The 14925-nt window shown below is 39.3% G+C and overlaps 1 protein-coding gene across 6 annotated transcripts in view; it reads right to left on the bottom strand.

The window, feature by feature from the left end:
- Positions 1-333: 333 nt before the first annotated feature.
- The window catches only part of KLHL7 (kelch like family member 7), a 68816-nt gene continuing 54224 nt past the window's right edge, over positions 334-14925 (bottom strand). For all 6 annotated transcript variants that reach the window (XM_036122907.2, XM_036122904.2, XM_036122906.2 and 3 more), the window contains 4 exons: positions 11091-11331; positions 8049-8250; positions 2854-2951; positions 334-1652 (listed from right to left, as the gene is read on the bottom strand). In XM_036122907.2, the coding sequence (XP_035978800.1) occupies positions 1369-1652; positions 2854-2951; positions 8049-8250; positions 11091-11331 (825 nt within the window). In that variant the 3' untranslated portion in view covers positions 334-1368. The remainder of the gene's footprint in view (positions 1653-2853; positions 2952-8048; positions 8251-11090; positions 11332-14925) is intronic.

The raw sequence follows: 14925 nt of genomic DNA, 5'->3' as shown, positions 1-14925 counted from the left end.
ACCAAAAGTCGGATGCTTAACCCGACTGCGCAATGCAGGTGCCCCTATCATTATGCTTTTTATAATCTCTTTCATTTAAACATTTTTAGGATTTAAGATTATAACCCCCATATAAATAAAGCAATGAAAATTAGAAACACAGCTTCACAAATTTTAAAAACAACCACTGCCTAATACATTTAAAATGAAGGATGAATAAAACTTAGTCTATTTTAAGTTAAAAAATATTTAATATTATTGGATAAAAACACCAATGGTGATAGCTTTACATGGCTCATCCCATACATTCCGTAATGTAAAAGGGCAAAACATTACTAGGAAAGAAATGAGTAGTTGGGTTTGTAAAAGATTTATTGACCAGATAAAAGCAATTAATACGAGATGACAACATTGAACTCAAATTATTACAAAACTTTTAGGAGATAACTGGGTCAAATCTCTCTCATGTGTCCTGCTAAGGAAAAGAAATCATGTATCTTTTTAATCCATAAGAAGTTCAAAGTCAACATTGATATTGTGTAACTATCAGTGCTATTCTAGTAACCTAGAAATTTGCTATAAATAGCTTTATCTTTTGCTAATCATTCTTACTATGATTTTATTTTATTTAACAGTGAGGACTGAAGAGGCATAATCATTTTTTAACCACTGGGTAAAACAGTACTATAAATTAAAGAGGGTGCTAAGCTTGACATTTTGTGTTTTAAAAGATGGAATATATTTAATTGGACTGAATATATTTCATGAGGACTTGGGTACATTTTTAAGCCCAAAATGTGTTTATGAAAGTTCTGTGAGAGAATACGTGTATGCCTTGACTCACTCTGGCTTGCTTTTAAAATGAAATAAATTTGGCACTATATGGAACAAATGAAGACAAGCAAAATTAGGTGAGACTAAGATGCTTCATCAGAGTTGCCTGTCTTGACTTACAATTCTTACTATTTCTTAGTTCTTGACCGAAGAGAAACAAATAGACCTAACTACAGAGCACTTCTATGATGTATGAAAATAGAATCTAGAGCTAAGATGAGACCGCTTCACTGATGAGCCAATCCCCCACTCTGCATAATCATAGTTACAAATGTGTAATTCATTCAAGAATTCGTATTTTCACCAAATGCTTATGATTTTTCAAGTTTTCTTGCTAGATATGTCATGGTTAAGTGGCCAGCTAATATATGGTCTTTGAATTAAATAAGGAAATTCATATAAAAGAAACATCTATTTTATAGCGATCTTACTTTACTTGAAATTTCCTTTAAAAAAACAAAACACCCAACTAAAACTTTGTAACCAAACTCTTGGAACAAAGCACTGGTGGCCATATTTTTGAGTCTCCGATAAATCTTGAAGTCCATTCCCTTTTCATGTTTCAAGTGTTTCTTCATTTGCTCCACAAGTATCAACAACACAAATTAAACAACTTGTTACTGGAAAAGCTCGGACTTTGGAGTTGGCGACCCATTTGTCTGTCTCAGTATTATATTCAAGGATGTGTCCTAATCGACCCACACCTTGGAAACCAGCCAGGACATAAACTATAGAGCCAACTGCTGCACACTTCACTGTTACACCTTTCCATGGCATTGGTGAGACCATCTTCCATTCGTTTAACTTAATATCGTAATATTCCACGTTGTCCAGACCACCTTCAAAAGAATAAAATAACATGAACAACTACAATTAACAATTCTAAGATCTCTTAATGTAATAATTCCTTGCATCTTCCCGTCATTTTATTATGAACATTTTCCAAATATGCAAAACAGTTAAGAATCTTACAGTGAATGCCCGTATATCTATCTATTCTTATTTTTACTTTAACACAATAAAAATTTAACTTGTTACTTGAATCCTAAAATATGTATATTTATTTTTACAAAATTATAAATGTTCTATCTGTTCTGGGAAAGCAAACAAGTCAGTGGATTTTCCTTCTGATTAACTTTGACTATAATTGACTATAATTATTCAGAAGTCTTCTGCCATTTATCTTTTAGCAGTTTTTGGAAAACAGCAATGGCAAGAGACAGGAGAAGGGAAGAAGGTATTTCTTTGTTATACTTAAGTAATGCTTAAAGGTACTGACTAAAATGAAGTTTGTGGACTATAGATTCAGTCCAGATTCTCTATTATTTAAAGAAATAATTTCAGATTTTTTACTACAAATTATTTAAGGAAATAAAAAGTCAAATTTACTCATTTAAAAAATAGTAATATTGATATTTTCATGCAATGTTTAAAAATGTGAAGGAAACTTTGCCATTCAGGGCCTGTAATTCAAGTCTTAAAAGTTGTATTTAAAAGTTTGTAAAAATTCAAATGTTTGTGGGGCGCCTGGGTGGCTCAGTCATTAAGCGTCTGCCTTCGGCTCAGGTCATGATCCCAGGGTCCTAGGATCGAGCCCCGCATTGGGTGCCCTGCTCTGCGGGAAGCCTGCTTCTCCCTCTGCCACTCCCCCTGCTTGTGTTCCCTCTCTCGCTGTGTCTCTGTCAAATAAATAAATAAAATCTTAAAAAAAAAAAAAAATTCAAATGTTTGTCACTTAATAGTCCTTTAGCTAGTGTGACACTATTACCCAGAGGGTGTTTGGAAATGTGTGAAGCTGAGACTGTCACAATGACTGATGGCAATTACAGGGATGTTAAATGTACTGCAATGTTTCTTAAAATATATTAGTTCTCAGAAACTATAAGTATAATAATATATATGATAAATGCTTGTATTTATTTTTTTTATATATTTTTTAAATGCTTGTATTTAGATTTTAAGAAATGTTTCAAAAATTTATGAGAAGGAGCTATCAGCAAACTCACTGGGAAAGTTGAACAGTGAATTAATGTCACATACCCAAGCCATTCTGACCACCTACAGCAAATATCTTGTCTTTTACAAATACCAGTCCATGATTCTTCCTGGCCTCAATCATTGGACACAGCTCAGTCCATCTGAAAAATAAGAGAAAGCTTTTAGAGTACTTGTTCACAGGAAGTAAAGTACTCATACTACTTTAAAAGAAAGGTCTGTTATCCCAGTTAAGTGCTCATTTAGTACTCACGTGTTCACACCCACACACACACACCTGAAAGACTAGAAAACAAAGGTTTAATGTGGTTTTGAGTACTTTATTTACAGGTGGGGTAAACAGGGATTTTATTCCTTTCAACTCCAACAGAATATGAGAAAGAGAGAATATCTGGAGACTAACACATCTTTGGAAGAAATCCATTTCCTAGTTCACAGTAACTTGTTAAAATGGTAACAAAAAAGAAAGGGAGGATACTTAAGAAAATATAAAATACTAATATTGTCACATATGGTTTTTTAAAGAATTTTTTTTAAGAAAAGATTTTATTTGAGAGAGAGAATGAGAGAGAGAGAGAGCATGAGGGGGAGGGTCAGAGGGAAAAGCAGACTCCCTGCTGAGCAGGAATGCGGGCCTTGATCCCAGGACTCCAGGATCATGACCTGAGCCGAAGGCAGTCGCTTAACCAACTGAGCCACCAGGCGCCCGTCACATAGGGTTTTAATTAATATTTATGTAGGAGTCAAACACAAATTTAACATTGGGCTCTAGCAATCAGCAAATTAGAAGTATCTGTTACTTTTCATATGTCCACCTTCAAATGTACATTTAGAACTTTAGGCAGCACTAGTAACAGAAGTACTGTCATTCTGTCAAATTTAATAACTTATTAGCATGTTGTTTTGTTCATGGCCACTACTATAAATAATGAGATTGAGGGGCGCCTGGGTGGCTCAGTCAGTTAAGTGTCTGCCTTCGGCTCAGGTCATGATCCCAGGGTCCTAGGATCAAGTCCCACATCGGCTCCCTGCTCAGCAGGGGGTCTGCTTCTCCCTCTCCCTCCGCTGCTCCCCTTGCTTGTGCTCTCTTGTGCTCTCTCTGTCAAATAACTAAATAAATAAAATCTTTAAAAAAAAATAACAAGAGGGGTGCTTGGGTGGCTCAGTTGGTTAAGCGACTGCCTTCGGCTCAGGTCATGATCCTGGAGTCCCGGGATCGAGTCCCACATCGGGCTCCCTGCTCAGCAGGGGGTCTGCTTCTCCCTCTGACCCTCCCCCCTCTCATGCTCTCTCTCTCTCTCATTCTAATAAATAATAAAATCTTAAAAAAAAATAACAAGACTGAGAACATAAATGTGGACACAAGTGTTGAGAACACTAATTCATAGGTAGCAGCCTCATATACACAGACGAGTGTTACTTTTTTCTGTGAGACGCAATCCCTTCTTCTGCATACGATCCCACACGTACGACTGACGTCTGTGATGTAAAGGTGGTGCTGCCACACAGGCTTGTGCCTCAACAGCCAACATAAACCAAAGTGTCCAAGCAACAAGAAGAGGTAATCTGACGTAAGTGTAACTCTTTAATATGGTTATTTATATCTCTTCTTTTAAATAATTTACTAAATTTAACTTTTCAAAATATAATTAGGACATAATGATTAACTCTGAAATACTAACTGTTTTGTTGCCATAATTATATTCATAAAATTGTTTTGTTTTAAAGTGGTTTGACAGTTGCCACATTCATTTTCAGAGCACTCTGTAAGGTGAGGTGGGCAACACTGTTCTTTTTTTCTTTTTTTTTTTTTTAAAGATTTTATTTATTTATTTGACAGAGAAAGACACAGCAAGAGAGGGAACACAAGCAGGGGGAGTGGGAGAGGGAGAAGCAGGCTTCCCGCGGAGCAGGGAGCCAGACGCGGGGCTCGATCCCAGGACCCTGGGATCATGACCTGAGCCGAAGGCAGACGCTTAACGACTGAGCCACCCAGGCGCCCCAACATTGTTCCTTTTTTTCCCCCCCAGGGTAAACACACATGCTCTTCCAGGTGAAAAGACCAGCATTCAGCTCAGAGGTGGGAGCCAGTACTGGCCCTCCACTCCCTCTCCATGCAGTGAGCCGCACAAAGTGACTGTCAAAGTGTATTAAACATAGTATCTGACTTGGAAAAATTCAAAATATATACCCCTTTCTTCTCCACACATGTCCATGATATAAAATAAGAGCACATTTTTATGTAGGGTGGTCCTTGACTTACAATGGTTCAACTTAGGATTTTCTGACTTTATGATAATGCAAAAGTGAAACACATACAGTAGAAACTGTACTTCACATTTTGAGTTTTGATCTTTTCCTGGGCTCGCTGTATGATACTCTCATGATGCTGGACAGCCGCGGTGAGCTGCAGTTCCCACTCAGTCATGGGATCACGAGCGTAAAGACGTGATACACTTGCAACCATTCTGTACCCACACAGCCATTCTGTTTGTCACTTTCAGTACAGTAATCAATACATTACATGAGGTATTCAACACTTTATTACAAAGCAGTTTCTGTGTGAGATGATTTTGCCCAACTGTAGGCTAACGTAAGTGTTCTGCGCATGTTTAAGGTAGGTTAGGCTAAGCTATGAGGTTCAGTACGTTAGTTGTATTAAATGCCATTTTCAAGGTAACAGTATTTTCAACTTACAGTGGGTTTATCAGGATGTAACCCCACTGTAAGTGGAAGAAGACCTGTGTAGCTAAGTCTCCTGAAGATTTAGAGTTAGGAAGTTTCACAAAATATACTTTCTTCTTCCTGTAACTTCACATGCAGAGTATGTACTAGGTGCTTGCTCTCCCCAACCTGGAATTTAGTGTTCAGAAGCTTTTCTTAAAATTCTGACTGCAGCAACTGTGTCATGTCATTTCCATAAGGCTTCAATTCTTCGCTTCCAATTAAACCACTGTAGTTACAAAACACTTAAGAAAACTGTAAAAATTGGAAAGAGTTCTTATAAAAAATAACTTAGATGGATAGATCACATATTAAAAAAAGGAAATCATTGTAGCACATAACTTTTCATTTTGAGATCTGGATAATTATAGTCACACTAGCTTTTCACTTAGGAAAATTTAAGGGCATTGAAGAGAATATAGAATATTCAAGTTTCACACATAAGCTCAATATGTACAAAAGAAATGCTAACTTGTGTGAGTTTTAAGATATTTCCCAAACTAAATATATCCACCTAGTTTTAAAAAATATTGAGGTTGCAGAATTCCTTTATACCTTTTCCCTGCTACTATGAATAAGAATATATTGATTTACACTCATAGTGCCTGAATAAAGATCTCAAAATTTAGAATCCTGGAGTTTATCTAGTATGGGTTCTACTTTAAGAGATTTTTTAGAAATGAAAAAATAATTAGGAAGCAGGATAATGAGACCACAGTTTTCCAATTAGTATGCTGTAATACTTTTTTTTTTTTTTTTTTTTGAAGATTTTATTTATTTATTTGACAGAGAGAGAGACAGTGAGAGAGGGAACACAAGCAGGGGGAGTGGGAGAGGCAGAAGCAGGCTTCCCGCGGAGCAGGGAGCCCGATGCGGGGCTCGATCCCAGGACCCTGGGATCATGACCTGAGCCGAAGGCAGACGCTTAACGACTGAGCCACCCAGGCGCCCCATTATGCTGTAATACTTTTTGAGCATAAGGTGTCTGGGAGGTAAAGTAGAGACTGATATAAGAGGGAAGAGAGTTGGTATACACCCCCCTCTTATAGTTTGGGACAAGATGGGGCAGATAGCTCAAGTGATGGATGATAGAATGAGATAAGGGGTATCCCCAGAGTGCCCAGGTAAGTACAAAGATACATTTTGAAAAACACTGAGAAGTAGTAAATTTGATGATCTCAAAGAGATTTTCTAGTCTCAACATAAGATTTTATTTATTTATTAGAGAGAGAGACAGCGAGAGAGGGAACACAAGCAAGGGGAGTGGGAGAGGGAGAAGCAGGCTCCCCGGCAAGCAGGGAGCCCGATGTGGGGCTTGATCTCAGGACCCTGGGATTACGACCTGAGCCGAAGGCAGACGCTTAATGACTGAGCCACCTAGGCACCCCCCCCTTTTTTTTTTAAAGATTTTATTTATTTATTTTACAGAGAGAGAGACAGCGAGAGAGGGAACACAAGCAAGGGAGTGGGAGAGGGAGAAGCAGGCTCCCCGGCGAGCAGGGAGCCCGATGCGGGGCTCGATCCCAGGACCCCGGGATTATGACCTGAGCCAAAGGCAGACGCTTAATGACTGAGCCACCCAGGCACCCCTGGATTTTGCCTTTTAAAAAGCAGTTATTTACTTCCCAGATTTAAGAATAATCATAATGAATAAATATGTATCGAAACATACTTTAGTAAGCATGAACTCAGAATTAAGACATTATACCTAGGGGTATGATGACACAAATCAATATATAATGTTTCTAATTAAAGGCAAATTTATGGGGCACCTGGGTGGCTCAGTCAGTTAAGCATCTGCCTTCGGCTCAGGTCATGATCCCAGGGTCCTCGGATCGAGCCCCGCATCGGGCTCCCTGCTCCGTGGGGAGCCTGCTTCTCCCTCTCCCTCTGCCTCTCCCCTGGCTCGTGCTTGCTCTCTCTCTCAAATAAATAAATAAAATCTTAAAAAAAAAATAAAGGCAAAGTTACTACTGACTGTAAATTTCTTCCATCTCCCCTACATTTCCTGACCTCAAACAAAAATATTTTATGAATTTGATGAATTAGTCAGACTTGTCTCATTCATAGGCATTTATTGCACAAACAGGAACAGAAAGAGAGGGGCTCCCACAGGGTAAATAAGGTCAAGTCATTTCTTAAAGCACAGAGGAAGGGTCCAGGACATAAACATGTCCCGAACCTAGCTCATTCAAAAGTGTGTACACATTCTTAATACAAGAACTAAATTCTTCTGTTGGGTTCCTTCTACTTTTTGCCACCTTCTTCCTCTGAGCTTATAGAATATAATTAACTGTGAGATAAGACTTTTTTTTGTTTTTTGTTTTATACACAGTGTAGTTTTAATGAGTTATGCATAAGGTTATTCCCATACACTTCTACACATAAGTTTACAAACACATATCTAAATAAAGAAGTTACTTGAAAGACAAATTATACACAGCATAATTTCACTGAGTTAAGAACAGGTCTATTCCCAGATGATTTTAAAATAAGACTTTTAAATGGATACATACGTTTCTGTGGCAGGATCATACACCTCACAGGAATTCAGCACTCGCCCAGAAACATTGTTCCCTAAACTTCCACCACAAACATAGATCAGGCCATTGGCTTCCACCATGCCGTGGCTGCAGCGCTGAGTCAGCATGCTGGGCTTCGTGTGCCAGCTTTCGGTTCTCGTGTCGTAGCACTCAAATAAATACAAAGCTGAGTTCCCTGTAAAAGAAAAAGGGCTCCATCATGCCTCACTTAGTATATGTGTGGGTTTGGAGTGAGCTGACAGTAGAGCTGGGTCATTAGTTACTGGAGGGAAGAATTTAAAGTTGTAGTCTTTTCTTCCCTTTTTTTTTTTTTTTTTAAATATTTTATTTATTTGACAGAGAGAGACACAGCGAGAGAGGGAACACAAGCAGGGGGAGTGGGAGAGAGAGAAGCAGGCTCCCTGCGGAGCAGGGAGTCCGATGTGGGGCTCGATCCCAGGACCCTGGGATCACGACCTGAGCCGAAGGCAGACACTTAACTGACTGAGCCACCCAGGCGCCCCCAAAGTTGTAGTCTTTTCTTTTTTTTTTTTTTTTTTTAAGATTTTTATTTATTTGAGAGAGAGAGAATGAGAGAGAGCGAGCACATGAGAGGGGGGAGGGTCAGAGGGAGAAGCAGACTCCCTGCCGAGCAGGGAGCCCGATGCGGGACTCGATCCAGGGACTCCAGGATCATGACCTGAGCCGAAGGCAGTCGCTTAACCAACTGAGCCACCCAGGCGCCCAAGTTGTAGTCTTTTCTAAACTTAACGATAACAGCAAAATGGAGGAATAACTTAAGAAAAAGCTAACCCTGTTTGTATGGACCTTAGAAAAATATTTTTAAAAAGGATCTGCTGGAGAGACTTATTTATTGGTAATTGGAAATTGGTTTGATTTCAGAAGAAAAATTAAGTAACATTACATATGTCTTCGTGCCCAGTTATGCATGATGGGAATTATTCAAACTTTAAATGCTTATAGAGGAGAAAAGCATAGCTATTTATAGATGGTAAATCCATACCTTAGACTCCGAAAACTACTATCTGATAATATTCTAAAGTTTATCATTTAACATTCTATAGTAGTCACTGCACCATTAACAAAACTATTTTTCCTGACTACTCTCCGTGGCTGTGTGAGTAAGCCCTGAAGTCATGCTGGCCCATTTTTGACTATACTCTCAAGATATCACTGTATGTCTCTGGTGTGCTTTGATTACACTTTTTTCCCCCAAAGATTTTATTTATTTATTTGGGAGAGAGAGAGAGTGCGCGCACACAAGCACAAGTGGGGGGAGCTGCAGAGGGAGAGGGAGAAGCAGGCTCCCTGCTGAGCAGGGAGCCCAATGTGGGGCTCGATCCCAGGACCCCGGGATCATGACCTGAGCTGAAAGCAGATGCTTAACTGACTGAGCCATCCAGGTGCCCCTTGATTACACATTTTAACAGCAAAACATATACATCCTGTCTCATTATAGGGGCTCAATAAAGAGTTTTAGAAATGATACTAATAAAGCAACAAGTGCTTTTTTCCTTCCTGAGAAAAAAATTAAAATTTAACCAAATCGTATCTCATCTCCCACTCCTGGAGTTCTTGCTAATAGTCAAAAACACCACCACCCCTAAAATTCTCAATCACAGTCAAAGTCTACAGAAAGCAAAGTTCAGGGAGTAACAAATGGAAGAAGCAATGGTCCTGATTAACAATAACTTCTTTTTAACTTTTAAAATATTTTCAATTAGATTCAGTTGGTTGATATTAAGGGGAAATACACAGTGTATGGCAGACATGAGAAACTACTACTTAACTAAAAAACTTAGTAATTGCTGAAGATATAAAGTTACCTACTCTACTTTCTACAAAAAGTGTTTCTATAGAACAGTTACTTTCTATTATCTTTAGGATTTATTGTATTTGAAATATACTGTATTAGACATTCTCTAAAAAATGCTTTTGGGGGGGAAGGTCATTTCTTAAGTCACATTTTAAAAAATCTTTAATTTTTCTAATATTCATTTGATATTTTGTGGGAGAGTAAAAACTTAAAACATAAATATGCTGACCAAAAGTAAAACATTCTTTGGCCTAATATAAAAATCTCAAAGAAAATAAGGACTTAATTAACATTTGAATTCCACACCTTAGGTTTACTTGGTCTTCCTAGTTTTCTTTATAAGCCCATTATTTAGCTAAAGAAATTATTTGAAAAGGTTAAAGCTATTATTAATCTAGTCTGTACCTAGAATATCCATTTAGAAAACTTATTCATTTAGAAAAAGACCACCACTGGACACTAACAAATTACCCATTGACGAGAAAGATTTTTTACACACAAACCCATACCCTGTTCTGCTCAGTGAGCATAAAACACCACTACCAGCCATTATATTACATATTTAAAGAATAAAAGCAAATGAGAAAGATCATTCTTATTTTTCAGATACAAAGAAAGAAAAGGTAATAAGGTATAACAGATTTTAAAAGTGTGAATGTAATAAAGAGATTTTAAAGGGTCTATGGAATGAGCCAAACTGAAATCTTTAAAGCAAATTAATATTATGTATCTAAAACTAATCAGGGGCACCTGGGTGACTCAGTCAGTTAAGCGTCTGCCTTCGGCTCAGGTCGTGATCCCAGGGTCCTGGGATTGATCCACATGTCGGGCTCCCGGCTCTGCGGGGAGTCTGCTTCTCCCTCTCTCTCTGCCCCTCCCCCCCCCGGCTTTTTCCTCTCTCACAAATAAATACAAATAAAATCTTTAAAAAAATAAAACTGATCTAGATAGAACTAAAATCCAGATGGTGTGAGGAAAAAATGGGACAATTAACATAATCGAGGAAGCTGAAGTTCTTGTAAAAGGATTTTTTTAAGAAAAGTAAGGTAAACCGTCAGGGAAATGGGCTCTAAAATGTGACAGATATGTATTTAAATTATCTCAAAAAGACACCACCAACTGTTTAGGTAAATATGAAAGCCAAGAAACATATTTGGTAAAACACCTTCCCCAAAGAAAAATACCGAGTCAGTCCTTACCAACTTCGGAACCTCCAGATGTGTAAATTTTGCCTTCGGCGGCACAGGCAGCAAGGCTGTCTCGAGGTGTCGGAGGGCCCAGTTTGGAATACCAGCTGTCCTTCACGACATTATAGCAATCCATTCGTTTTATGGGGAAAAGCTGAGAGCCACCCAAAATGTATACTACATTGTCCCAAAACACACATGCTGCATCTCTTCGTTTTTCAAAGGGGCAGCGGATGTCTGTCCAGCTATAATCCTATAAAAGGAAAGGACAGGAAGCGGTCAGTAATGTAAAAATACAATTGATACAGATGAGGCAAGGATATAGTTGAGAAAATACAAAGTATGAGTATGTTAATTTGCTAGAGTACATATAACAATGTTTGGCTTGAGACAGGATCTAATTTAATCTTGTGTGATTTCTTCAGAATGTTGGTTAGCTGGGGCAGAGGGCAAGAGGAAGATGGTGACTGCTTTGGGTGTTTTCTGGCTCCAGATTAAACTCTAATATATTTGGATGTATCACTACCACCAGTCTTCTAAAGTAGTTTTGTTATTTAGAAAAAAACTTCTTTCAAATGTAAATAGGGGCACCTGGGTAGCTCAGTTGGTTGAGCGCCTGACTCTTGATTTTGGCTCAGGTCATGATCTTGGGGTCGTGGGATGGAGCCCCATGTGGGGCTCTGTGTTCAGCGGGGAGTCTGCTTAAGATTCTCTCTCTCTGCCCCTCCCCCTGCTCGCACACACTCTCTCAAATAAATAAATAAATCTTTAAAAACAACAACAACAGGGGCACCTGGGTGGCTCAGTCGTTAAGCGTCTGCCTTCAGCTCAGGTCATGATCCCAGGGTCCTGGGACTGAGCCCCGCATCGGGCTCCCTGCTCAGCGGGGAGTTTGCTTCTCCCTCTGCCTCTGCCCCTCCCCCCTGCTCGTGCTCTCTCTCTTTCTCAAATAAATAAAAAAAAAAAATTAAGAAAAGTAAACAAGAAGAAGAACAAAAAAAACCCAAATGCAAACATACCCATCCCTTCCCTGCCAGATATATAGAGTGGTTTAAAGAATCATTGGAGGGGCGCCTGGGTGGCTCAGTTGGTTAGGCGTGTCGGACTGTTGATTTCAGCTCAGGTCATGATCTTGGGTTGTGGGATCTGGCCTCAAGTATAGCTCCACAGTCGGTGAGAAGATTGCTTGAGATTCTCTCTCTCCCTCTGCCCCTCCCCCAGCTCACACACATACTTACTCTCTCTCAATCAATAAATAATATCTAAAAAAAAAAAGAATCACTGGATAATATGAAGCTTAAACTGCTGTTATCCTACTGATGTCTAAAGCTAGAAGATATTTTGTAGACTTCTGTGATAATAAATTTTTACAAAATATTCAGTTGAGCCAGTTTATTCAGAAGGACTCTTAAGGCTGTGATATTTACTATGAAATACTTGAGTAATGTTTTGACTAGTCTGGAAACTCACTTTTCTCTTCCTGATAATTAGAAGTGAGCATATATCAGTATTTCACAACAAGGGCTGTTCACAGGTTCATTTAGTTTCCTTACTATGTTTGGCACATCCAGGAATATATTCTTTTGAATGATCTTTAAGACATGCTACTCTTCAAATTAACTGCCCAGGGGTGCCTGGGTGGCTCAGTCGTTAAGCGTCTGCCTTCGGCTCAGGTCATGATCCCAGGGTCCTGGGATCGAGCCCCACACTGGGCTCCCTGCTCTGCAGGAAGCCTGCTTCTCCCTCCCCCACTCCCCCTGCTTGTGTTCCCTCTCTCGCTGTGTCTCTGTCAAAAAAATAAAATCTTAAAAAAAATAAAATAACTGCCCATGTAGGAGCTGGGATTAAAAACACAAACAAAATACGTTTTCTTTTAGCTAAATGAACATTTAGGCACTAGGGTATGAAGTTCCAAAAGAAAGGGGGAAATAATACCCAAGAGTTTGGTAACAGAACAGTTCTAATTTTCTAGTACTACTCAAGGGTTTGAGTAAGGAATAAATGAGTACTCATATGTCCCTGTCATATAGGGCTTAGGCTTCAGATTTAAGAATTAAAAATAAATTGCTCTCTTGGAACTATAAGCCCAAAGGAGAAATGATTAGCCAGTGTGTGTGTGCAGTGTGTGTGTATGTACGCACGTGGGACAAGAAAGGCACATGCTTCTATCTACTTATAATATGGGCTCTGATTTCCTTAAATATCCTCGTTTTTTTTTAATATCCTTAAGTTTTTTTTAAATTTTTTTATTAAAAGATTTTATTTTATTTATTTGACAGAGAGAGACACAGTGAGAGAGGAAACACAAGCAGGGGGAGTGGGAGAGGGAGAAGCAGGCTTCCTGCCGAGCAGGGAGCCCGATGCGGGGCTCGATCCCAGGACCCTGGGATCACGACCTGAGCTGAAGGCAGACGCTTAATGACTGAGCCACCCAGGCACCCCTATCCTCAAGTTTTTAAATCTTTTTCAACTCTCCAAATACTGTCATTGGTTGAAGTACATGTTAGACACTAGGTTTGATCAATACTGACTATATTTAATGTTCTGCCTAATAGTTTACCTTCTAGGCAGATGAAATGACCTTTGCAAGAATTTTACCTAGAATGCAAGTACGATTTCATTTCAGCTAAAATTTAATGTTTTACATTTGAGCTCATTAAATATACCCGTCAGGTGTTAAATGCACCTGTGTTTGAAAACACCTGGCTTTGGCTGTATCCATGTATGGAGGGAAGCTTTTTTCCCGTGTGTGTATGGGTAGATCTCACTGGAAAGTCTAATTTTCCCAATCTATACCTCATCCAAAACAGAATACTAAGAAGGTGATTTGATGTTTGCCCTTTAATAACTTGTTATACTGCCTAGGAGATAACATGTGTAGTTGAGGAAACAAGCAGAGAAGGTAAAAATATAGATGAGAAGTCAGACTTACAGGCTCCATAGATATGAATGCCAGGTATTATCTTAGTGATGGGACTACTCCCAACGTGGGGCCTGCAGGTAGAGGAGGGGTTGCTTAAGGCTCCCTGAGCTCCTAGGCTACAGGTCAAGCTAGAGGGACATGCAGCTTTTCTGTCAGCAATAAGATAGATACATAGCAGTAAAGTTACAGTGTATGTGTGTGGGCAGAGAATTGTTACTCTAGAAACATAATTTAATTCAGTCAAGTTTTATTGAGTATCTATTTCATGCAAGGTTCTGTGCTTGGCTGAGGAGAAGATATGAAAATGGGAAAATTGGAAAGCCTGGAAAAGACAAAGGTAGAAGGAAGTTTTGACAGATCACCCATCTATGCATCCACACACATACATATTCATGTATAAAGTCCTGTCTACCCTCGTCCTAGTTAGCCTTTTTTGTCTCTGCTGTGATACACCTCATTCTAGACTTTTTTCAAGCTCAAGGTCGAGGCTCCTTTCCTTTTTGTAGGCTTCCCTGACTGCCTTGTTCTGAATCCCCACCACACTAAAGTCTGGGCTTGATGACTGAGTGCTCCATTACATCTTGCCCTGGGTGAGTCTCCAGCAGCAGTGCGATGCTACAGACAGTGAGATGCTTCCTTTTTTTTTTTTTTTTTTAAAGATTTTTATTTATTTATTTATTTGACAGAGAGAGACAGTGAGAGAGGGAACACAAGCAGGGGGAGTGGGAGAGGGAGAAGCAGGCTTCCTGCCGAGCAGGGAGCCTGATGTGGGGCTCGATCCCAGGACCCTGGGATCATGACCTGAGCCGAAGGCAGACGCTTAACCGACTGAGCCACCCAGGTGCTGCAACAGTGAGATGCTTCTTGAGGTGAGGGGCTGTAACAGCTTCTCTAAATCCCTCCAGGCAAAAACATCAGCCTGCT

This window comes from Halichoerus grypus, chromosome 12 (assembly GCF_964656455.1).
Source record: "Halichoerus grypus chromosome 12, mHalGry1.hap1.1, whole genome shotgun sequence".
Taxonomy (NCBI): Eukaryota; Metazoa; Chordata; class Mammalia; order Carnivora; family Phocidae; genus Halichoerus; species Halichoerus grypus.
This window is presented reverse-complemented; position numbering and strand designations above follow the sequence as displayed.